Source organism: Propithecus coquereli, unplaced genomic scaffold, assembly GCF_000956105.1.
Source record: "Propithecus coquereli isolate 6110/MARCELLA unplaced genomic scaffold, Pcoq_1.0 Scaffold354, whole genome shotgun sequence".
Classification (NCBI taxonomy): domain Eukaryota; kingdom Metazoa; phylum Chordata; class Mammalia; order Primates; family Indriidae; genus Propithecus; species Propithecus coquereli.
In genome coordinates, this window is record NW_012149219.1 from 1,457,698 (window position 1) to 1,484,299 (window position 26,602).

At 42.2% G+C, this 26,602-nt stretch overlaps 1 protein-coding gene across 1 annotated transcript in view; it reads left to right on the top strand.

Moving 5' to 3' along the window:
• GMDS (GDP-mannose 4,6-dehydratase) overlaps positions 1-26,602 on the top strand; it is a 529,674-nt gene that overhangs the window by 492,361 nt on the left and 10,711 nt on the right. Inside the window, exon 8 of the mRNA XM_012651370.1 lies at positions 20,253-20,371. Coding sequence (XP_012506824.1) covers positions 20,253-20,371 — 119 coding nt within the window. The remainder of the gene's footprint in view (positions 1-20,252; positions 20,372-26,602) is intronic.

Sequence of the window (26,602 nt, forward strand, 5' to 3'; positions counted from 1 at the left end):
AAGTTGGTACTCAGAAAGTTTCAGGTTTTGCAGTATTTCAGATTTCAGATTTGGGGATTAAAGATACTCAACCTGTACATTATGGGATAGTGGCTAACAAGAAATATTTATTCATCAAAGAATTAGTGAATATAGTACTTCCTTGGTTGAAGCGAAGAGTTCTAAGATACGCATTGAAGTTTGAATTCTTTAATATTTTATCTGTCATATTTTGTAGGCAGCTGGCTACGTTGACACCTTTTCTGGAGCTATCCTTCCAATTACATTTTTTAGAAGCAAATGATGAAATCATCATTCTTGTACATTTTGAACATAACTCATTAATTATACTGTCATTCTAAATATTTACAATGTATTCTTTCAAATATTTGTAGATATAATAGAAAGCCTGGCTCCATGACATTATATGCCTTACTAAACTGATACTAGATATTCCCCTGTTTACACACATATATATGATTAGTGACTCATGTTACCTATTAAAGTTTCCTGTTTCCTAATTTAAAAGATGTTTAAAGGCCAGAGTACTAAAATGTTTATTTTTGCCCTCTGGATCTTCTGCTTCATATAGTAACACATAAACAAGCTAAATACTTATTTTAATACCACCAAGCCCACTTTTTACCTTTATTATGAAACTCAGGTTTGGTCAGCTGAGGTCAAGTTGTACACATAACATAGCTGGCATTATAATCAGTGAACTGTCACAGAGAGGAGAGTCAAAATATAAACACTGAACCTTTCTACAGCAGCTTAGAGCTGGGATTAACTTGGATCACCTAGTCTTCTGCTTTTAATGAAATTCTCTCCCTTGTATTTTCATGTTTGGGACAGAGTCCAAAGTTATCTCATGCTAATTTAGTTAGGCAGTGCCCTCCGGGGATGTCACAGGCTTCCCTGACCTCTCCAGAGAGACATTCGGCGAAGGGATGAGGAGAATTAAACATTCCTGAGAAATTGGAAAGCAGCAACCCCCAGAGAATTTGCAGAGAAACTCGCTCCAGACTTGGCTGCCAGAGACTCAAGTCACCTTTTCAGCACTTGCTTGACGTCTCTTTCAGTCCCATCTGGCTTGACTCAGAGGTCAGTCTGGGGACTGGGGAGAGGTGGCAGCTCAGAAAAGAATTCAAGGGAGGTTCAGCAATAGCACGTTCTGTTTTTGTCATTTGTTGTTGTCCGAAGAACATTCAGAAAGATGGACAGGGCATTGATTTTGTTAGACTGTCTTTTTCACTATCAAAAACATTTGCTTTAGGTGAACTGGTATTTTTGTTTCTCAAATAATGAGTTCCCAGATTCTTGATGACTGAAATTTAAGGGTTGTTGTTGTTTTTATTATATAGGACCTCTGTGCCTAATCATTTTATAATTATATTAGCTATTTTACAAAGGATGTTTTCTCTCGCACATTTAATGAAATTGGGGGAGGGGGTTGGAAAATATGTTTCCGGTTTTAAAATCATATTCCCTTTGCGGTTTATATTTTCTATATGAAGAATTTCAGAAAAGTAAGAAAACAAGAGTATTATTACACACTGAATTTATATTGTAAACAAATCTAAGAAGCCACATTTTGTAATTTGTCCGTTTTATTTTCTACTGAGGTGAGTAAAGTTCAGTGTGCCCTGCAGTGATGAGTGATGGTGTGAGAAGAAGGTTTTGGGTCCCTGTTCAATTTTTACACTTGTCAGATTCCTCAAGGAAAACATAGCTCTTATCAGAGTACTCCTTTGGGTAACATTGCTAAGCAGATCTGGCCCATTGGTTGGCTTTGTTTCGCCCTGTCCATGTTTTAGCCAACAGTTAAAATTTTTAGAGTTTTTGGGGGGTTTTTTGAACATAGCACTCAGTTTTCAGCATGTCAGATGTCCAGCTCCTTATGTAGCCAGATGATCTGGCGAGACTGGTCCCACATCCCCACGTGGGAGCCGAGCCGTCTGCCGGAGCGCGGCGCTCGCTGTGCCTTCCGGAAGGGGAGACTCCGCAGGCCACTAAGGTGAGCCCAGCAGGCCCTGGAGGCACCCAGGTAGTGAGGCCTGTCTTAGACCCTCTTGCTGGTACCATAGAGAAGAGAAAAATCACTTTCCCAAGTGCAGTGCTTTGTTCATTAGAAAGTTGGTTATAGCGGATATATGCATACGGCCCTCACTTCTTCATTTGCTTACGTTATGATTCTTAAGACGCTTTTCTTCTCTGCGGTGAGCCTAGGAAGAGACGTGGCCCAGAAGATGGAACGTGTGGGTTCTTGTGAGGGGCCGTCTCCGGCCAGCTGGAACAACTAACTCCTGGGACCCCGATTTCCTTATTTGTCTCTAAAACCCAAACGGGCCTGCCAGCTCTCGGGAGTTCTGTGCTCATCGCTCCTGCTCCGTTTGCAGCGATTGGGCACCCGTCAGCTTCAGGTTCCCGGCTGCCCTCGCTCCCTGTCACGCAGGAACGTTAGCCGCAGAGCCTAGCATTGGGATGCACCAGAGACACATGGTACTTAAACAGACCGGCAGAGGCTCTCTGTATTTACATACTCACCCTCCCGTTTCGCGCACATAGTTTTCATAAAGCGCAGCCAGTCTGGCCACTGCTGGGAGGAGTGCAGTCGACGTCTGAAGGAGAGAAGTGAAGAGGGGCACCAGGCATGTTTTGGGGACCTGTGCAAAGGGCTTCCACACCCTCACCCCTTGGCATTAGGGCTAAAAGGCGGGACAGAGAGAAAGGTCCCGCATCGAGTCTTGGAAGGGCCTTCTCAGGGCCTCCTTGTTTTTCTGCTGTTTCCTCAACCCTTCCCCGGTGTGCGAAGGAGTTAAAGGGCTTGCAGCCCTAACCCACCATCGGGGAGTGTCTTGGGCACCGGAGAGACTCTGGCACAGGATGTGTTTTCATGGAACTGCTTATCAAAACTAAGCTTCTGCCGTTTCATTTAGACGAGGTGGATTGGGTGGAAAACTGGCTCAGGGACCAGGAAATTTGCCTTCTGTTCCTGCTCAGCCACCGCGTGACCCTGTTGCAGGTCAGTCCTCCAAGCATGTCTCAGTTTCTCCATCTGTAAAATCAGACAATGAAATGAATGCTATTTATAAGAAACACTGGGGAAATCCTGCTCGTCATTTTCACTGAAACTATGGCAAATGGATGTTTTCGTGGGGCTCTGCCTGGGCTCACTCTCGTCCGCGGCCTCCGTATCTGCTCGAGGGGTTTTCAGACCACGGCCTTCTTGCTGCCTGTTGATAGGTGTGTTCCCGCCCAATCTTTTTGTTAATACCATCCCAGCTCTAGGCGGACAGGCTGTGGAGTTGGGAGTTCTTTATGCCAAAATAAACAATAAAATTTGGAAACACGTAGATTAAAATAATTAGGAAAATAATGTTGACTAAAGGGCTGCATTAGTATTACTATTATGCTTAAGTTAGAATCTGATTCCCAAAAGCACAATCTTCCAGTTAACTGATCTATTTTAAAAGTTTTTTTCTTTTTGGTTTTGTTTTGTTTTTGCTTTTGCTTTTTGAAAGATTTAATTTGTTTCAATCTCTGATCACTCTTCAGTTTAGGCTGCACTTATGGGTTTTTCTTCTTCGTTGAGAAGTCATGTTGGAAAAAAAACTGCCAACAGCTGTTTACTATTTAGCAATACCATTAAACAAAGGAACACTCTCTAACAATAATCCATGAAGCTAACTATTTGGGGAAAAAAGACAGCTCCTCTGAAATATCTGCATATATAGTGCAAATTAATTTTCTCAAAATGACAAAAACCCACGTATAAGACAAATATATAAATTCCCAGAATTTTTATACTCTTTCAAAACTTGAATATTGGGCAGGAAATCAGAAATTCTTAAGGAGAGAAATGTTGAAACCCCAGATTCCATTCTAAAACACATTTCTAAAAAAGAATTAGTGCTCTGAAAAATGTTGCATTTTTATGTTTAGTATGATAACAGCCATGGAATTATCACATCATATCTCAGTGATCGTTCTGGAGCACTGATCTCTTAGGCATTAACCCAGGAATTTTCTCCAATAATACTATCATTTATAATAGCAATAACATTCTGCAGATCACAAAGGGCTTTCAATATATTATCTGATGGGATACCTAAAACCCTGTAACCTGTGTAAGAAAATCAAGGATGAAATAAGTAAGTTGTCTAAAGTGACAAGCCTATTCGGTGGCAGGGCACAGATTCTTAGGACTTCAATCTGAGTTCTGTTCACTACAGGACATTAAGACTGTCTTTTATCGTTGCCTATTTTCCTGTAAAAATAATTCATTTGGAAATACAAATAAACACCTAAGGCCTTAATCTCTTGCCTCTGTGGATCTCTCAGCTCTCATGTCCTACATACAGGTTCTCACTCTGAATGCGTTTTCATATTCACCCTCACGACACACTCCCAGCTTTAAAGACTCGTCTCCCATGTTGTGTAAAAGTACACACGTGATCACAGAAAGACCTCCTAAGTTACCAGCACTGTTTTTACTGCTGGGAACAAGATCGTTTCAAACAAACAAACACAACTTTTTTTTCCTTCACTCCTTCACTCTTAACCCTCAGCCTCAGTAGAGCTATGAGGATTTGGACCAGCTGAGAAGCAGGAGGGTCTGCAGTGCCCACTATTTCCCCTACAGACCCTCCGTACTGGCAGGGGGGCTGCCTGGGAAGCGTGGGTGTCTCAGCTCCAGTGAATCGCAGCTTCAGCAGGTGGCGCTGCTTCCTCCAAGCGAGCCGCACACCTGTGCCCCCCAGCTGGGGGTACTGTTCTCTCTTTGGAGCAATGTTCAGTACTCATTGTTTTGCTAGTGGTTCTAGCAAAGTTTTAAACTGACACACTGCGTGGGAGACAGAAAGAGTCATTCACACTAAGAAACTGGTTCTTACTGCATTCTAGATCTTCATGCCACCATGATGACTGGGACGTCCCATTATTCCCTCCAGGGCAAACCTGCGGTCCGTTTCACTGTTGGAAATACAATACTTGATCTTTTTCATCCCTGTTTTTTCTGGAGTCAGTCACTCACAGGGCAATCTTTGTGAAAGAAAAAAGAAAGGAAGGAGGAATTGTTCGCTGTCAGACCGTCAAGCGTGTTCACCCCACACTGATGAGCTCTCGAGTATCTGTCCACACGCAACCTGTGGGCCCAGCCAGACGGCGCCTTGGGAGGGGGGTTATCCCTTGGCAGGCGGTTTACTCTCGGGGAGACACCGGGGTCGTATCTCTGTGCCCTTGGAGAACCGATTTCCTGACCGTTTCTCTTGAAGACTTAATCCACTGGTTCCTCAGCCCACGTGTGAGGCCTCTCGCTGGACTCAGAACCGCAGCCGCTCTTTTCGTCCCTGGGTAAGCGGACGCACTCTAGAGGACAGCTCGGGCAGAGGAGCTGGCTGGTCGGGAAAGACGCTTTCGTTTACTGTCACGTGTCTGGATGACCCGTGGCTCACACTGGCCAGCATCTCAGACGAGTCCTCAAGCTCCGGAAGGACAAGTCACGCTCACCCACCTTGTTGTTCCCTCCGTGATCTTAGAAAGAAGTTAGTAGAAATGGAAACCGAAGATGGGGCAGAAAGCCTGGTTAGCCCGTGTGTTCACCACTCATTTTCAGAAGCAGTGGAAGTGCACTAAATATCCTGCCTGCACACACAGTAGTATTTTGAAACTATTAATACCAGCTTCTTAAAATATTAATTTATGGTCTATGTGGCAAATGTTCAATAGCTGTTCTTTGATGCTACTGATTTATAAGCAAGATGATTAACATTCCAGAGGGTTTCAAAGCAGAGAAAAAAGGGGAATACATTTAAAATTTAGTTTTGAAATTTATCAGTTCGAGGCTTTCTCAGCACTCTGGACAAGCACAGTGCGGGGAGGGCACTGCCGGGCTCTGCAGGACGAGCCGGCGAGTGGCTGTGACGGGCTTGCCGTGCTCTGTGTCCAAGACCCAGCACGTGCTCGTCTCCCAGGAAGGCTCAGCTCTGGAAGTTACCATCTGCCTTTCGTAAACACCGTCCTCAAAGCGCTCTTTCTCTGAAGGTCGGAGGCTGAAAGAATGAAGCACAAATCCTCTCGGGGCCAAAAGTTGCGTCATAAGCCCTGTGTGATCAATAAGTACATTGTGGTGGTGATTTCATAGCTGATTAACTTATACGTCTACAAGCCAACACTTGACTTGAAAGGCTGGTCTGGTCGCTTGCCGTGCGAGCGTGGCCTTTCTGGCCCGCCTGGCAGCCGGCTCCGGGCCCGCTCGCTCCCGACCGCAACCTGGGTGCAGCCCCGCAGTTTCGCTGTGAGTAACCCGTCCGCTGGAGCCGGCTGCTCTCAAAGGGCATTTTGTCTTCTCAGACGGTACCACATGGCAAGATAATTAGTGTCAGGGAGGGAAAAACAGAATTGAAAACCGCATCCAATACCTGGCTGTGCACTCTTCAGCTTTGAGGACACAGAAAATGTGTTGGCTTTATTTTTCTGAACAATTGGGACAAATGCAAACAGTCGTAAGCAATTGAGCATTTAATGATGAGCTGATACAGGAAAGCATAGGTTAACAAAAACTGCCCCCATGTTCCTCAGTTCGTTGTTAGAACATACCACGCTTCTTGGCTATTCTGTAATTAGTTTATATCATGCTATCTTTTAATTCACCTCAGGATCTTAGAGCTTATAACTTCCTCTTACAGTTTTTATATTCCTTCTTGCTAACGTTTTGTTTCATTTTTAGGGAAAGGGATTCTGACAGTTTTATCGTCTCCTACGTTGCTTTTAATTTCACCAATTGTGGAGTAAATAAGTCATTTTGTACTTGGAAGAAAAATTGGCAGGAAAGCAGTCTATGTGACGGACTCTTGCTTTTCATTGCTTGTGAGATTTCCCAACTGGAGCGTCTCTGTTTTATTTTGCCTCTGGCTAACATCTGAAGATCAGTAATAAAGCTCTATGCAAATACTTTCATGTATTAAAAGAACAATATTTTGACACTCATTGACACAAGCAAAAAATACAACACTAAATTAGTGTTCAGGAAAACAATGAAGACATTGTTCATTCACATGAAATGAATGTGAAAAATGTTGTGTTATATTAACAGAAAAGGTTGCTCCTCAGAACTCGACCTTTAGCATTTGTCTAGCTGACATTACTTATGGCATTGTACAGTAATAGACGAGATTTTGTTAACAGTCTTGAGCAGTTGTTGATACTTGTCAGACTATTGAAAATTTTAGTCACCAAAATATAAATGTTCATTCTCAGAGTCTGATAATTTAAGTTTCTTTAAAGACTTTTTAAAAATGTTTTTGGATATTTGAGAGTTTTTAAATACTTGATAAGTTAAATATTTTGAAACTTAATCATAGGCTTGTTTTTCTACTTGTTTTTCTAGATTTCATCTGGAGTTAAATAGACTTCATAAAAAAAATCTCCTTTGACCATCTATGTGCTTTTAAAATAATTGAACTTCTAGGAGCACTCCTGATTTTTATTTTAAATCTTGAAGCAGACAAAGGGGCTTTTTGCTTGGTTTTCAGCAGTGTATACAGGCCCCTGTGGGGAGGGGGGAGTTCTCGCTAGATTATTGCGTGTGTGTGTGTGTGTGTGTGTGTGTGTGTGCGCGCTCACACATATAGTGGAATTTCTTTCCTCCTGTATCTCTCCACTCAAATATTACTGTTAAAATTGATGTTTTCTTAAATGTAACTGGCTTCCTTTTTAATCTGTGTTGATCAAGGACATTGCAGAGTCAGCATCTAGGAAATCATTGTGACAACAGAAACATCACGGTCGTGGGTAAGATCAAGTCAGTAAGAGCGATTTGACTGCCCCAAAGAACAAAGCTCATATACTCTTTATAGTGAGATATTTTTATATTAGCAAACAAAAATTAAAGGAAGAAGGATTAAATCTAATTCTATTCAAGTATGTTTTTAAAGAGCACCAAGTGGAGCAGTGACTTTCAACGTGCCATCCTGATTTTGTGAATGAGAACCTGGGAAACACACTTGCAATGTGTCTCAACGAGCAAGCCGCGTGGGACACTGGGTTACAATAACAGAGGTGGCGCCTGTCCTGGCCTTCTGTCCTCAGAGGCACCGAAGGGCGGGTGGTCTTAGGTGGCGGGAACTGCAGGGAGGCCGAGGATTAACGGCCCCTGGTGGGGAATCTCTGGGTGTCCCCCCTCTGCTGTGCTTTGATTGTCTTCTCTGCGCCCCACCCCTCCCTTCGTGCTGTCGCCTCTCCCATGGGCTGTGCTTATTTTGGTGGCTGGCCGGGCCTGTGGCCGTCTTCCCCACTGGATCCCGATGCCACAAGTGGCGCCTTACACCCCTTGGAACTGCCTTCTCGGCACTGGGCACAGAGCTGGTGCAGGACTGGTCCCATAGACCTGTGGGCCAGAAGTCTTCTTTGGGCTTTAGCTGTCTTCATCCGAGCTTATTGGCACAAGGAGCAGAAACCAACTAAAAGAAATTCAAGGATAATGGGATTTATCACAAGGAGCCTCAGGATACTTCACAGGAATGAGGGAGTGAGGTCTGCTTTCCTCTGTGTCTCTCCCCTCACTGCCCCTCACTGTGGGCTTAGTCCTCCCGCTCCTCTGCCCACACAGGGCCCCCTTCGGGCTGGGCCCTACGTGCCTCCCATTAGCATGGGCGGGGGACTGGGCTCTGGCCGGCTCTGACCCTGCTGACAGGCCCACAGCTCCAGTGCCCAGCACCATCCTGCTGGTTCAGTCTGTGTCGCTCACTGCAAATGCCCTGAGACTCTGATTGGCCCAGAATGTGTCGGGTCTCCATCCATGGAAAGGGGTTGGGGGACCAGGCAGCAGCAGGCATAGGGACAGGTCACCTGTTTGAAATCCACTTGCCATGACTCACCCCTTTAGCAAGAGTGGTGGGTGGGGCGGGCAGGGATAGTCTTACTTGTTAGAAGGAAGGTTTCAGAAAGGAACCACGCCTGATGGCTCCCTGATACTACCTGGCACCTTTGTCCCAGAAGTTCTTCCTTAAATCAGATGTTGAACTTTTAAAACCCTTTTTCCTATATAAATGTTGGAAGTCGCTAGGCCAGGCACAGTGCCTTCCTTATCTGTCCCTACATAGTATATGCCCAGACTCCAGCACTGTGCCTGGCACCTAGCAGGCACACCCTGAATATTTCCTGGCTTCCTGGCCAGGTCCCCAGGCTAGCTTACAGAAGTCTGTGTGGCTGTTCCTGACCACCATGCACAACAGAGTTTCTACAGGAAAATGCATCCCTAGACACAGCCATCAGGAAAATGCATGTTACCATGGTGCAATAGGAGGACCACAAAAAAGGGAGTCTGGGTTCTGCCCTAGCTCTGGCTCTCAGTAGGTGTGCGACTCTAGGCAAGCCACTTAATTTCTCTGGTTTCAGTTGCTTCATCTGTAAAACGACTTGAATTGAATGAGAGCATCTCTGAGGCCCCTTCCAGCTATAAAATTCTGTGGCTCTGACTAACAGGTCGGGATTTAATTCACCCCACCCTATCAGTCTTCCTTCCCATGCTATTTATGGGTGCGAGGTTTGGTCATGGAGATGAACTACATTCTCCCAGGCACCAATAACTCTCTCAAGATATGCAGTCATCATTGCCGTCATCATCCTGATGATAACTTATAGTTCCTGGGCACTTCCTGTGTCGCAGGCACTTTACGTATGTTAACTGATTTAATCTTAAAAACAGCCCCACCAGGTAGGTATTATTATTATTCTCATTTTAATGAGGCAATAGAAGAGTTAGTAGCTCACCAGAAGCCACCCAGTAGGTAGTGGGGCTGGGGTTTACACACGGGTGTCTGATCCCAAGCCTGAGCTCTGGCCACCAAGGAGTTCTCAGTATGGTTCCCAGACCACAGCCCCAGCCTCGTCCTGGAACTTGTGACAAAGGCGCGCTCTCTGGCTCCACCTAGGCCTGTCGAATCAGAAACTCTGGGGCTAAAAAGTGCTGGCAATCTGTGTTCTAATCTTCCAGATGATTCTAAAGCATGCTAAAATTTGAAAGTGCCTGCCTCCTCTCTTCAGCACTACGTTTCAACAAATCCTTAAGTACTTCCTAGGTGTTTGCTCCCAGGTATTCCAGCTGGGGAGAGGGTGCAACGCGACGGCCCATGGGAGAATGAGGCAGGCGTTCGGGTGTCAAATGCCCGTGAGTGAGGGGCTAGTTGTGCTACTGTTCAAGCTCTCTCTGCCCAGTGCCATCACTGATGAAAGCACTGCGGACGAAGTCAGGTGGTGGCAACTACAAAGCATGGAGGACAGGCGCTGTCCCTCCAGCTGTGCCGCGCAGAAGACGAGGCGGCCTCCTGCATGAAGCGCCAGAGAGCCTCTCGGCAGGTCAAGCGAGCGGGGTTGGGGTAGTGTGTCACCTGGCAAGATCTGTCTCCCTCTTGAACACAAGGCTGGTTCTTTAGCCCTGCGTGGCCCCATGCGGTAGTCACACTCAAAGCGGGACTCTTCTGAATTGAGATGTGCTGTAAAGACAAAATACATGCTGGACTTCAAAGACTTAGTACATAGAAAAGGAATGTGAAATGTCTGAATAATATTTTATATTGAAATGATAACATACTAGATATATTGGGTTAAGTAAAACATACCAAAATTAGCTTCACCTTTTTTTTTGCTTTTTAGTGTGGCTAACAGGAAATTTTAAATTACATATGTGGCCTGCTTTGTATTTGCATGGTGCTGTTTTAGACTAATCCTGTAAGGTCCTGTTTACATCTGCCTTAATGCATGTAATATGATGTGTATGTAAGTTTTATTTACTGGTCAGCATTAGAACCGAGACAACTATGGCAAGGCTAGGACCTGCTATTCGAAAGAGCCCACAACCAGCCTACAAGTTGGATTGTCAAGGTGAGAGTCAGACCAAGAGGCAGAGAATCAGGTGGTCAGGGTGACAGGCTTAAAGAATAAAGTCATGCAAAGATCAGAACTGGCTTCCCAGGAGCAGGTTTAGGCAGCATGGCCAGGAACCAAGAGCAGGAGATGGACCATCAGGTGGTCATGAGTGTAAAGAAACTTCCTCCTGCCTACCCAGAGCACTTACATTGTTCCTGCTGGGCCAGGACCTAATTCTAGAATGGCTTACCTGGGCATTCGAGTGGGAGCAGGTAATTGGAAACACCTGGTGAAGGTGGGCGGCTGGGCACGCTCCAGGAAACTACCACTTCTGGGAAGTATGTTGTGACAGAGGGTGATGTTAGGGCCAGTCAGAGCATTTGCTAAATTATAGGGACTTGAAAGTGAGCTTCTATATCCCGGTGTCAGCCGGTGAATTATTTTTGCCTCATGTAAACCTATCACTGCACGGTGTTTAAGACAGATGGAGCTTTGCATAGAAACTGCAAGAGGAAGCCATAATGCTTATACTAAAGACAAATATAGTAGTTTCATTGCTATGTTCAAACAATCCACTGATGTTGTAGTCGTCACAAGACAGTGCTTTGTGGTAGGTTCTTTCTGGAGATGGCGGCAGTAACCTCTCCCATGCCGCATGCCCTTTTCAGCGTGGTCATCCCACTCCCTCCTCCCATAAAGGGCAGAGTCTCTTTCCCCTTAGCTTGAATTTGGGCAGATGCTGTAACCAACAGTATGTGGAGGAAGTGACACTGCTTGGCTTCCAGGCCAAGGCCTCACGAGGCTTTATAGCTTCTGTTTTGCCTTCTTGGAAACATCCACCATGAGGAAGCTTGGGACAGACTAATGAATGACAGAAGAGCATGTGGGGAGAGTGGCCACGTGGAGGAGACCCAAGGTGCATCCAGCGTCCAGCAGCAGACCTCCAAGGGAGGCCATCTTGGCCGAGTCAGACCTCATGGCCGACACCACCAGACACAGGGAGGACCCATATCTGCTGAGCCCTCATGAATTCCTGACATGCAGAATCACAAGCAATTAAAAGGTTGTAGCCACTAAGTTTTAGGATGGTTTATTAAACATTAATAGATAAATGAAACAACCTTTACTTGTATGTGCATTTTCCATTAAGGTTCTTCTATATATATTATTTGCATGGTCACATAATTTTGGGGTACATATAATTGTTTTACGTAATTCTTTTTTTTTTTAGAGACAGTATCTTGCTCTGTCACCCAGGCTAGAGTGCAGTGGCCCAATAATAGCTCACTGTACCCTTGAACTCCTGGGCTCAAGTGATACCCCTGCCTCATCCTCCTGAGTAGCTGGGACTACAGGTACATGCCACCACACCTGGCTAATCCTTTTATTTTATTTTTTTAGAGATGGGGTCTCGCTATGTGGCCCAGGCTGGTCACAAACTCCTGGCCTCAAGCGATCCTCCAGTCTCGGCCTCCCAAAATGCTAGGATTACAGGCACAAACTACCATGTCCAGTCTAGCAGAATTCTTTATGCACTCATTCAGTATATGTTATGCTGAGCTCTGTGTCCAGCAAGTTATACAGGCTTAGTCCTTATCTTCTGAGACATTATACTTTAAAAAGGAATATACAGAGAAATATCATTTTTACATGAGCAAATAGGGCATTTTCATTGAACTCTCCTTCTCTGAAACCCTCTGAAAACAAGAAAAAGAATAAAATAAAGCAAAAAGAAAACTTCAGCTTCATTGTAACAGTGAAATTGACCATAACTTGAATTACAAGATGTTAAGAATTTAAGACAGATACCATAAAATTTGGAGAAAAATGAGAACGGATGCTAGGAACTATTCCTACAAGCCGTGGATTTTGCTCAAAATAATTTCAGTCCTAAAAGGCCCACAAAATAATGTCACATCAAAGTGGAGACATTTACTTCTACACAGCAGAATGGCAGGAAGGTGTTGCTGAAGGAGACGCCTATTTTATTGTCACTGGCACAGCCTCCTGGCTGAGGGACAGTGCAGATTGTGATCTGGAGGGAAAGCAAACATCGCCAGATAGCATGGAAGCACCCTGTGATGAATGGGCTCCTCTGTGAGCCACACTACCCAGCGAGATGCTGAGTGAGAGGTTATGGCAGCTATGTCCTGGGGCAAAGCACGTCATGAATTTGTTGAGAGGGTTTAGAGCAGTCTGAATTGAAGCTGTAGGCTTCCCTCGGTGCACATTCCTGCTCCTCCTCCTGAGATTCTTGAGCAAACAGCCAGCCTGGTTCAAGTATAGTACTATTAGAAAGGCACTGTCCCAGAATCTACGCCCGGATGGGAGTGGGGCGAGGATTGCCAGGAGAAGAAAAGGAGAATAAGTGAAGCAGATGAACAGTACGTATCATGGGGGGATCATTCAAATAGAGTAAGTAGCTCAGATAATTGTTCTCCACAGAATCAAAGAAATCACAGGCAGCATTTTTTTGTTAGGTTTACTTAAAGCAAAGGCGGACAAATTACAGTCCATGGGCTTCGTAACTGTTTTATTGGAGCACAGTCATATCCATTTGATTCCATATTGTGCATGGCTGTTTCATGCTATTGACAGCAGAGCTGAGTAGTTACAACAGAGACCATATGGTTCACAAGTCTAAATATTTACTATCTGGCCCTATAAGAAAAAATTTTACTGTCCCCCTGGCTTAAATAAAATAACTGAAAGAGATGAAAAGCAAGCTGGTTGTGTTAAGGAAAAGTATGGAAGAGAAAAAGAAAATCATTACAGAAATTGAAGCCACATTAACAACAAAATTTAAAGTAAATGTTACTAAATCAGGTGAACAGGCTGGAGCAAATCACATAAAATCATATGGGAAAAAATAAAAAAGATTAAATAGGAGATGATAGGAAAGATAGAACAAAAAGAGGTACAACATATGCATAACTGGTGTGCCTGAAACAGAAATGGAACAAAGAGATAAAATATATTCAAAGATAAATTTAAGAAATAAATTCATAATTAGAATCTGCATATTGAAAGAACAGATGATATCTCAGAAAAGTTGACTCAGAATGATACAAGACTAGGAGCTTTTAGGTTTTCTATTGTTCCAGGAAAGAGAAAAGTTAACGCCAGCCTTGGAGCTTGTAGCTGAGAGCGCCTGGCGAGAATAACAAGATAAAGGTCAAGGCAGATTTTAACATAGCCTCTTTCAGTACATAAGGTGTCAATGCAGAAGCAGAAAAAGAAGCAAGAGCTATATAGCTTTCTATATTGTGTTCTATTTTTTGTGTTTTTCTTATCTAATTCTTTTCTGTTCAGTAACTTTATATCATTAAAATGTCTGAAACATCCTTAAACTAAGGAATCCACATGCCACAGCATTTTTGCCAATGAAGAAAATTAATAGATTGAGAAGGCCATAAAGCTAGACTTTGGTTTTATGCCATTTTATTTTGTTAATATAATTTTATAAGTGTGTCTATCACCCAGATAATGTGCATTGTACCCGTTAGGTGTGAATTTACTCATCCGCTTTGCTTCCCTCCCACCTGCTTGATTTCTGTTGAATTTTACTACTGTATGTGCACATGAGTGTTGATCATTTAGTTCCAATTTAATTGTGAGTTCATGTGGTGTTTGTTTTTCCATTCTTGTGAGACTTTGCTTAGGAAGATGGTCTCCGGTTCTATCCAGGTTGTTACAAAAGGTATTAGTTTACCTTTTTTATGGCTGATTAATACTCCATGGTATACATATACCGTATTTTATTAATCCACTCATGTATTGATGGGCGCTTGCATTGTTTCCACATATTTGAGATTGTGACTTGTGCTGCTATAAACATTCGAGTGCATGTGTCTTTTTTTCCTTTGGGTAAATACCCAGTAGTGGGATTGGTGGATGAAATGGTAGGTCTACTTTTATTAATAGTTCTTTGAAGTATCTCCATACTACTTTCCATAGAGATTGAACTAGTTTGCAGTCCCACCAACAGTGTATAAGTGTTCCTTTCTCTCTGCATCCACACCAGCAACTGTGGTTTTGGGACTTTTTGATAAAAGTCTTTCTAACTGGAGGAAGGTGATATCTCATTGTGGTTTTCATTTGCATTTCCCTGATGATTAGAGACGTTGAGCAAAAATACCAATGTCATTTTTTTATAGATCTAGAAAAAATAATTCTGTGCTTCATATGGAACCAGAAAAGACCCTGAATAGCCAAAGCAACCTTGAGCAAAAAGAACAAATAGGGAGGCATCACTTTACCAGACTTGAAGCTATACTACAAGGCTACAGTAACTAAAACAACATGGTACTGGCACAAGAACAGAAACATAGACCAATGGATCAGAACAGAGAACCCAGATATAAAACCATTCTCATATTGCCATATGATCTTTGACAAAGCAGACAAAAACATACAATGGGGAAAGGAATTCCTATTCAATAAATGGTGCTGGGAAAATTGAATAACAACATGTAGAAGAAGACTGAAACAGGATCTGCCCCTCTCACCACTCACAAAAATTAATTCACGATGGATAACAGACTTAAACCTAAGGCATGAAACAATAAGAACTCTAGAAGAAGAGACTGGAAAAACTCTTATAGATATCCACCTAGGCAAAGAATTTATGAAGAAGACCCCAAAGACAGTCACAACAACAACAAAAATAAATAAATGGGACTTGATTAAATTAAAAGGCTTCTGCACAGCCAAGGAAACAATCAATATTGCGAATAGACAACCTACAGAATGGGAGAAAATATTTGCATGCTACACATCTGATAAAAGGCTAATAACCAGAATCTACAAAGAATTCAAGCAAATCGGCAAGAAAACGTCAAACAACCCCATTAAAAAGTGAACAAAAAACATGAACAGAAGCTTTTCAGAAGAAGATAGACTAATGGCCAATAAACAAACTCCCATGATTTTTATTAGAATTATTTTCATGGACTTTCTCCTCTGGAAGAAAAAATATATTTAGCTACTATTTTAAGATTTTTATGACAGTAGCATGTAAGGCACAAAAGCACAAGGCCGCAAAAGCAGCAGCAGTCAAATACAGAGTTAAACATAACCTTGATTAACAATTCTTGTTATTCATGGATGCCAGCTCAGTTAATAAGTGTTTGTGGCTTGGATGCTGAACTGGAGGTTAATGGCGAGGTAGAAGCAATTGTAGAATCCAGATTTTTAAGACAAACACACATCACACCACAAAAGGCATGCATGGAATCAGGTGTAGTCAGTCGGCTGTGGTGATGTACTTTGGGTGTTCTCCTTCACTGGTCCAGCTGTGAACAGCCCCCAGAGCTGGAGACTTGTCAAGCATGGAGGAACTTCACCGCGAGCCTCTGTGGCATTTCCACATTCAACATTTGAATGGCTGAATGGGAGACCGTGAGAGAGGGGTATTTTTATTTGAAAACTTTTTAATTACAGTTTTATTTTGACTTCTCTAAATTGGATTTGTAGAACAGATCGGTCAATTATATAGTTACAGGACAGCACATGTCCAAATTTAATATTTATACTCATCTCGACTGGGCTGTCAAATGTCAATAGTATGGAGTCACATTTTCCTTAAACTTCATGTGCCTTAAAAGCAAAATGAATGCAAGACATGATTTAAAAACTGCACTGTTCATTGGCCGTTAAGGGACATTTTTATGTTGAAGAAAGAATCTGAAGCCCTAGTACATTCCTTCACTGATTTTTCTTTCCTCCCTGTGAGCTGGATTAAAAAGCAGGAGAGTTTTTTCATGTGCAGGGGTAATCAGGTCAGGACTAAAAGTAAATAAGTATCTGAGGAAGTGGATAAGCCAGTCACATCCTCAGAGGGCACTGAAAGAATGCGGGAAGACGCTGTCTTTTTCCTCCCTCGTTCCTTCAGAGACAAAGAGAGAAGATTGAGGTCTAAAACGTGTAACCTCAAAATTGCTCTTCTGTCAGAAGCCAGAGCTGGGTGGCGATGTGATCACAGATCGTGGTCTGGCCGAGTCATGGGTCATGTGGTCCAGCCTGTGAACAGGAAGGTGAGAAGGAGGAGCTTTTGCCTCAGTCGTGCCATCCATCAGAGGATAAATGGAGCAGATCCGCGGGTGCAGCTGTATGAGGAGGCGACGGCCGCGTCCTTCTCACACAGGGGCCTTTGTCTCCCGGACATGATCTAGCATTACGGCGGGATGCACTGGGCCTGGGCTTTGTGGCGAATTACTAACCCATTATCACGCCAGAACACAGGATCATTTATCTTCCAATCCGGAGTGTCACCTGTTCTTCATTTACCAGTCAATAACCATTAATTATGCTCAGTGGAAATTTAAACAAAGCCCTTTCCCTCTGTTAAAACCAGTAAACTATTCAGTAATAACAAATAAATCTGGAGTTGTATATCCTTTCCCTTCCCATTCCCAGACCGGAGTCTGGTACAATATGAACTTCAGAGGAAATGCCTAGAAATTGATAGGTCAAAGGCCACAGATAGTCTGATGGAGAAGCAAAGAACAGATTCTTGGCTCTTGCTCTCATGAAAAGAGAGGCTCCTTACTGATCCCCAGATTCCTGCCGGGAACACAACAAGCACCAGGGGACCTGTGCCCGTGTTTAAAGTGATCCACGTTAACCAGCAATCATATTTTCTCCTTTCATTTTTTAGCAAATCCTTGCTTTCTTTCGCATGACTAAAAATAGGATTTTTATTTTTTGAGACCATTCTAGCACAGCAGAGTGTTTCTAAAGAAACAAAATGAGCCGAGTGGTCCTGAAAGACCTATTTGAAATGTTATTTTTAGAATGGAAATTTGAGTCAAACACATTTAAGTGTATTTACCGCCTTACATGTAATCCCTGTAGAAGAATGTTCAAATAGAAATTCTAGCCAGAAGCATAATTTAATTTTTCCTAAAAACTCTGAAAGTATTTTGGTAAAAGCCAAAATAAGTTTGTGTGAGTGTGTTGCATGGGTACACGCATGTGCCCTCTCGGGTGTGGTGGGAGGCTTGGCTTAGTTGGGAAGGGTGGCTGGAGGGCAGGCTGGGTCCCAGGGAAGCCACCATGCTGTGTGCTGCTGGTCACAGGGAAACCCAGCGAGACAGCAGGAATTCATTCCAATGGCTAGACTTGGGACCCTGGCGCGGAGTCCAGAGAGATCAGCATTCCCAGACAGATGAGGGGATGGGGCGCGCCAGGCCGCGGGAACTTCACATGCAGGCACAGACCTACGGAGCAGCCACCCCACTGGGCCTTCGCTAGTGCTCAGGCCTTGGCGCCCCTTCCAAAAAAGCACCCCTCTGAGGGGCTTCGTGACATGTGGTGTTGGCCACCGGCTTTGCCAGCAGGGCCTGGGCTGCATTCCAGGCCCCGCTCCTCCCCTCGGCCCCCAGCATTTAACAGCGTTCAGGAAGCTACCAAGCCGTTGTAGACTCCTTCTGCTGTGTGGTCTATCCCAAGAAAGAGAACAGCTTGTATTATGTGCCTTTTGAAAACTGATCAAACTTTATTAGGAATAGTGGTAGTAGTAGTATAACATTTAAAAAGTGCTGTGACTTAATCCATCAACCATAATCTCTTAATGCAAAATGGAACTATAGGTATTTCATTAATATGAACAAAACTTTCTCCTAGCCAAGATAATTTCATCTGTCAGTTACTCTACAATATACCACTGAACTTGAAGCTATTGTCATTGTCCAAGAAGTGTGCCCCATCTTTAAGGCATGTAAAATTGCCCAAGATCTCATCTTCTATAGGAAAAAAATATAATTTAAAACAGTCTTATAACAGTCCAGAAATATCTGTAAGAAGTAACTTCAAGTAAAAAAGATTTATTTTTCTTTTTTAGAAAGCTGCCGCAAATTCAAATGAATAAAGCAGGATTAAACTTTTTTGGTGGCATTTTCTAAGAGAAAATAGGCTTCCTCGTTGATTTTAGCAACCTGTTTTCAACTTATCCAGTAGCAGCTAGGCAGACACCAACCAAAATAGTTTTGTTTAAATGTTAGGACAACAGTTCAATGCATATAACGTTGGTGACTGTGTTATAATGAAGTGTATATTCTTTTTACCTATTTTATTTTGAGAAGTGGGTGCGAGTGATAAAAATAAAAAATAGTGATTTTTTTTAATTTGGCTTGGATTTTTCTTAAAGAGACGTGCTCCTGTGGGATACTTGCACTTAATTTTTTAAAATCTATATCTCCTATCTGTTAAAAAACTCTTCATAATTAATGTGAAATTCCAAGATATGGAAACGATAGGCCCGTGTGCTATTGATAGCAGCTCTCCTAACCAGAGGAAGCCAGGCTGTGACGGTACCACCAGTTGGTGTCTTGGACACGCAGCTGCATTTTTGCCCAACCAGATTCCTGGTTCCTATGGAGGATGTATACCAGTATGATACATCTACTTAGATCAGTAGTCCCCAACCTTTTTGGCACCAGGGACCGGTTTCATAGAAGACGATTTTCCATGGGGGAGGGTTGGCGGAGCTCAGGCGGTGATGCGAGCGACGGGGAGCGGCTGTAAATACAGATGAAGCTTTGAAGCTTCGCTTGCTAGCCCACTGCTCACCTCCTGCTGGGCAGCCCTGTTCTGAAGTTTCATGGCAGACAATTTTTCCACAGGGGCAGGGAGAGGTGGGGTGGGAGGGTGCAGGGGGGAGGAGGGGAGCTCAGGCGGTGATGGTGATGTGTGGCCCAGTTCCTAACAGCCTCCAGCCCGGGGGTTGGGGACCGCCGATTTAGATCACAGTGTGGAGGCTGAGCACCTAACTTTGAAATGCTGCCTTATGGAACCCTTAACTCTGGTGTAAATGTTTTCATTCTCAGACAACTTTTTAAAAATACTAGTACTCTTCATTGCATGATCCTTTTTCTATCAATCTTGTTTATTTTGCTTTTCGATTGGTAAATGTTCAAATTTACTGTTCAAAATTAGCTTAACTTTTGAGGACAAACATCTGTCTTTAAATGACTTTTCCTTGTCTGCCATCTATGATATAAAGAAAAATTAGACAATATTTTTAAAACTGTTCTTTTTATAAATAATACCATAAAAGGTTATTAGCCACAGATACTGCTTGACATCACATTGCTCCAAATTGTGGTCCAAGGATCTGCTGCATGAGAATCACCTGGGATGTTAAAGACAAAGATTCCTAAGACATTTCCCAGGCCTGAGCTCGCTCCTCTGCAACGGTGGCACCAAACAAGTTCCCCACACAGTTCTGACGCACACGATAGTTTGAGAGCCGTTGTGGCAGTGGTTAGAATGCCACTGTAATAAAATCATGTTTGTTTTCTAGCTATACGTCCATGTCCCGTTATGTGCAGTGGATAACATTGTATTTCCAAAGTGGCTGCTGAATGCAACTTTGACATGAATTTCCCTCTTTTTGTGCCTAGGCAATGTGGCTGATGTTGCAGAATGATGAGCCGGAGGACTTCGTCATAGCTACCGGGGAAGTCCATAGTGTCCGGGAATTTGTCGAGAAATCCTTCTTGCACATTGGGAAAACCATCGTGTAAGTATACCTGAGAGTCGACTGCTGCCGGATGGCCAGATGTTTGCTGGCAGGTGTGCACATGCGCTTGCTGTTCTGCCTTGGTTCTGTTCGTCGTCTTCCCCCTTCCCTCCCTTGTGAAGCAATATAGGGAGTTTCGGTGCGGAAAAGGGACTTGGTTCTTCGCTGCATCTGGCCCCACTTACATTATATGTTAAATGTCGGTCAGCGTCTAAACCATGTCTCATTGAAATTTCTTTTATCTTTCTTATTTTTAAAATATTTTTAAATTTTTATTTACTTTTAAGTTTTATTTTTGTTTCTTAAGTTTTAAATTTTTTTATCTTGGTATAAATACCATCTTCTGTGATTTTACTGTGGCTAATTCTACTCTTACCAGATCAATGTCATAACATTAAACAATCTTTTTAATACCTTCACTTTATATTTTTAAAATTTGAAACCATCAAAAACTTACAGAAAAGTTTCAAATACATTACAGCCTTTTTTCTCTGAACCACTGAGAATAGGTTGCTGACCTGATGTCCCATCACCCTGAACTTTGTGTATATTTCTTACAAACAATGACAGTCTCCGACGGAAACTCGATACAACCATCAAACTCAGGAAATTCACAGTGATAAATTATTGTCATCTAATCCACAGATTCCATTTGAGATTTGGCAGTTGGGCCAATGTTACACTCTATATTGAAATGATCCGGTTTATAATCATGCACTACATTTACTTGTTTTGTTACATTATATGAATTTTGAAGTCAGATTTTTATTGGAATATTTGAGAGATTTGTGGAAAATCCTTCATCACAGATAAAAGATTCTTTTTTATTTTTGGTGATTTTTTCATTGTGATAAAATATAACATAAAATTACCCGTTGAACCATTTTTAAGTGTATAATTCAGTAGTATTAAGTACATTCACAATGTTATGCAGCCATCATCACTGTCCCTTTCCATAACTTTTTAAAAATGATTTCAAGCAGAAACTCTGTACCCATTAAATAATAATTCCTCATTCTCTCTTCTGCCAGCACCTGGTAACCTCTATTCCACTTGCTGTTTCAATGAATTTGTCTATTCTGGGTACTTCATATAAGTGGAATTATATAATATTTGTCCTTTTGTGTCTGGCTTATTTCATTTACCATGTTTTTATAGTTCATATTGTAGCATTTCCTTCCTATTTTAAAGGTTGAACAATATTCCATTGTGTATATATACCATGTACACTTTGGTTATCCATTCGTCTGCTGATGGACACTTGGATTGTTTCCTCCTTTTGGCTAATGTAAATAATTCCGCTTATCCATGCATGTACAAATACCTGTTTGAATTCCCGCTTTGAGTTCTTTGGGATATATACTTAGAAGTGAAATTACTGGATCATGTGGTAATTCTATAGCTCAACTTTTTGAGGAACTACCAAATTATTTTCCAAGATTCATTTTAAAATCATAAAAAGGACTTTCACTTCTGGCCATGATGGAATAACAGAAACCAGATTTAACCTTCTATTTTAAAAAACTAGGAAACCAGACAAAATACATGAAGCAACGGTTTTAGACATAGAGCAACAGACAGTACAGGGCTGTGTTCCCTGATAGAAAGAAATGAGGGAACCCTGCAATCCCCTTGGCTTTCTTCCTGTGGGCACAGCCTGGACCATGCAGCATGGAAGAGAACGTCAAGCAGAGAACAACTGTCTTGCTGAGCTAAAGAGGCAGCAACCAGAATTCAGGGGTCAAGTCTGAGGTACCTGGACTTTGTGGGGCAGAGTTCTAGAAAGATGGGCTCTACAAAGAAAAAGAGCTCCAGAAGTCTGCATAGGGGTACCATGAGTCTTTGCAAAATAATAAGATGCATGTATGAAAGAAACTCCCCAAGCTGGGACGAAGAATCACCTGGGAGCTGGGAGTTGAGTGTTTCTTCGAGCTCACCTCAAACTGGAAGGCATTCAGGTTTCAGCCAGCCACGACGGGGAGACCTTGTTGGTTTCTCAGAGATTGCAGTATGGACTCTGCAAGGGCTATGCCTCAGTAATGGGGCTAAAGATGAGTTTCAAAGGGATCAAACTGGGCACAAATAACTTAGCTTCCTGTCATGACAAAGCCCAATATACTTCAAAAGGAGACAGGAAATGTAGTCACTCAACAATGTAAAACTCATAATGTTCAGCATTCAGTCAAAAATTAGGAGCCATGTCAAGAAGCAGGAAAATATTACCTATAACCAAGAGAAAAATCAATCAATAAAAACAGACTGAGAAATAATAAAGTTGATATGAGCACATGGGGACGTTAAAATAACTATTATAACTATGTTCAAGTATTTTAAGAAAGACAATAATATATTGAAGAGAGAGAGGGAACATATATTTTAAAAAGAATCAGCTAGAACTTATAGAGATGAAAAACGAAGTATCCGAAATGAAAAATTCACTGTTGGCACTGAGAGAAGATTAGATCCTGTAGATGAAGAGACTGGTGAAGGTAGATGGAATACTAGAAATGATTAAAAATGAAGCACAGAAAGAACAGTTTCAGTGACCTGTGGGACAGTTACCAAACAACTTAACATGGGTAATTGGAGTCTGAGGGGAAGCAGGGGAGGGACACAGAAAAAGAATTAAATAATGGTCAAATTTTTCCCAAATTTAATGAAAACGGTAAAATCATACATCTAAGAGGCATAATAAACTTCAAGCAGAATAAACACAAAGAAAGTCACACCAGGATGCCTCATACTCAAAATTCTGAAAATCTTAAAAGCAGCCAGAAAAGAAAAATAATTATTTGCAGTGGATCTCCGTTTTATTACCACTTGGGGAAACATACTTTTATAGAACTTCAGGAGCGCATGCTTCATCCTCCCTAGGACACTGCTTTAATTCCTTCATCTCCTGGCTTGGTCAGTCCCACCCCCTGTACAATGTGGTGCAACGTCCCGGTTAAAAGCACACGCCCAGCGCCACACTTCCTGGGCTCGAATCCCAGCTCTGCCACTTCTTAGGGCATTCACTTACCCTCTCTGTTTCTCCACTTTCCCAACTTTAAAATGGGGGATGTAAGAGTCCCCATGTCCAGGAACAGGGTGAAGATTAGATGGGCAAGTGTATGTAAGTCACTTTTAAAACAGCACCTGACACATCTTAAGCTCTCTGTAAGTATTTGCTATTAATGAAGTGGGTAATTGATTGAAAACATTTGTCAACAATGAATTCAAGCGGTCAAGAAAATACAGAAACCATAAGTTTGGGCAACTGATCATGTTTAGGGACAAGAAACAGTGTAAAAAAAAAAAAAAAAATCACACTAGCTTTTCATGCCTGCATGACCAGAAGAAATTTAAGGCACTTAGGAAAGAGAGGCAATTGCAGGAGGAGGAACAAGCTTGTTTAGATTTTGTTGTGTCAGTGTGGTGGAGCGGGTGAGACTTCTCTTCCTCTCTAACACCTGACCCCTTCGGAGAAGACCTGGCCGTTCATTAGAGTTAGAGCACCTCTGTGCAAACCCGTCTCCTGGAGAGCAGGGTTCTCAAACCTTAGTATGCTGCGGCTCACTCGGAGCTCGTTAAGACGCAGGTGCTGAGCCCGTGGGTCTGGGCGGGGCTGAGACTCCGTGGTCCTAACGAGATCGGGGGATGTGGGCGCTGCAGATCTGGGGACGTGTTTTGAGGAGCCGGGCCTGAGACAGTTACAGAACCTCAAGTTCGAAATGAACCTTGACAGTTACCTTTTTCTCGTTCTACCTTATTTTTGTCACTTGGGACTTTACCTTCCTCAGTAGACTAGACAGTAGGCTCCTGCAGGGCAGAATTTGGTGTCTGATTCCTTTCTGTACCTGTCATTGTGCCTAGCACAGTGTCAAACATGTAACTTTAATGAATCAGTAATGGAAATAGAATTTTTGGAAGTTGGGAAATTTGATTTGAGGGTTTTTCTGGTTGGGGGAGTGTTGCTCAAAAATGAAAAGACTTATAAATTCTAGGGCTTCCTGTGAGAACAGGTCAGGGGGCATCTGCAACTGGCTTAGTTCCCTTCCCCTGTTTTGTGTTTGTTCCTCACATCTCCGTATTCATAAGATTATTTAAGTGCTAATGGAATTTAATTGCAATTGAATTGAATTTATCATCTGATAAATAGAGGTAAGAGGAGTTCTCTGGACTTCCTGTCTCTGTCAGTAATCGGTAAGGAATGCTCTCGCACAAGACGAAGAGACCCACAAAAGCCAGAGCGACACCTCCGTTCTCCTTCTCCCATGGTTTAGAAAGAGGCCAAAAGATAACTGGGAGTTCCAAGTACACAGCCACAGTTTCCAGAAATTCTTCTGTCATCCCATGACTGAACTGGTATCTAATGTGAGATGAGATGCTACGCTTTGATAAGGCAAGTCACCCAGAGCTGGAGGAACCATGTGGTTTATTCAGCAATCATTAAGTACCCAATGCCACCAGCTCTTGATAGCTAGGTGTTTTCAAATCAACTATTTAATTTATTGAGTAGTTTGCTTACTTCAAAAATCACAGTAGGTAATCTGTCAAAAATAGCCTTGGAAATAAGAGAATGTCCAAAAGCTTATTTTGGGGGAAACATTTAACATACTTTCCTATAATGTTTTGCATGTTAAAATATTTCACATTGCTTAAATCCCAGCAACAAGTGAAAGTCCATAAAGCCACAGCTGGTATCCTTGTTTCTAGTAGTCTTAAGGTAATTTTGTTTCTGAATTGTAATATGTACAGCAAATACTTTTAATTAGAATCAATTTATAAAAGTCATTTTTCATTCGCCTACATTTTCTTCCTTACTTAGCCAGCTGACTTATAAATTAGGAAACGTGTTGGCGAGGGTGTGGAGAAAAGGGAACCCTTGTACACTCTAGGTGGAAAGGTAAATTAGTACAGCCATTGTGGAAAACAGTACGGAGATTCCTCAAAATATTGAAAATGGAATCACCATACGATCCAGCAATCTCACTTACGGGTGCATATCCAAAGGAAATGAAATCAGTATCTCAAAGACGTATCTCTGCACATTCATGTTATTGTGGCACTATTTACGAGAGCCAAGATATGGAATCAGTCTAAGTGTCCAGTAATGATGAATGGGTAAAGAAGATGTGGTGTATATATATATAATGGAATACTATTCTGCCATAACAAAGAATAAAATACTGTCATTTGTCATAACATGGATGAATCTGGAGGATATCATGTTAAGTGAAATAAGCCAGACACAGACAAATATTGTATGATATCACTTATGAAATCTTAAAAAAAAAAAAAAGACGATACCATATAAGCAGAGAGTAGAATAGTGACTAGCAGGGGCTGTCGGGGGAGAGGGGAGGAGAGGATGGGGAGACACTGGCCAATATCTACAAAGTTAGAGCAAGATAGAAGACATAAGTTCTGGTGTTCTGCTGCACAGTAGAGTGACTAAAATTAACAATACTGTATTGTATATGTCAAAATAGCTAGAAGGGAGGATTTTGAATGTTGTCACCACAAAGAAATGATAAATGCATGAGGTGATGGATAAAATACCTCGATTTGATCATTATACAACATACATATATATCAAAACATCAAATTATACCCCATAAATATATGCAATTATAGTGTCAATTAAAAAATTAAGAAAAAAAAATAAGAATACTCAGGATAAAAAGAGATACTGCTCAATTATTATTTTGTGACATAAATATTATCAATTCATGGCCTAAAAATAAATAAATTTGTTGGCATAAAAACATCATGCAGGAAACTATATTAGAGAAAATAAAGAATGGGATAAGCTTTTTTTTTTCAAATTTTAAATACAATATGGGGAGTTGAAAAATGGCATAAAAATAAAAACCAAGAGGTTGTAAAATAATCTTTGCAGTATAATTTGGTCATGAAGATTATCTTTAGGCCCTTTATTTATTTATTTATTTATTTTTTTGAGACAGAGTCTCACTGTGTTGCCCGGGCTAGAGTGCCGTGGCGTCAGCCTAGCTCACAGCAACCTCAAACTCCTGGGCTCAAGCGATTCTCCTGCCTCAGCCTCCCGAGTAGCTGGGCCTACAGGCATGCGCCACCATGCCCGGCTAATTTTTTCTATATATTTTTAGTTGTCCAATTAATTTCTTTCTAATTTTAGTAGAGACGGGGTCTCGCTCTTGCTCAGGCTGGTTTCGAACTCCTGAGCTCAAACAATCCACCCACCTCGGCCTCCCAGAGTGCTAGGAT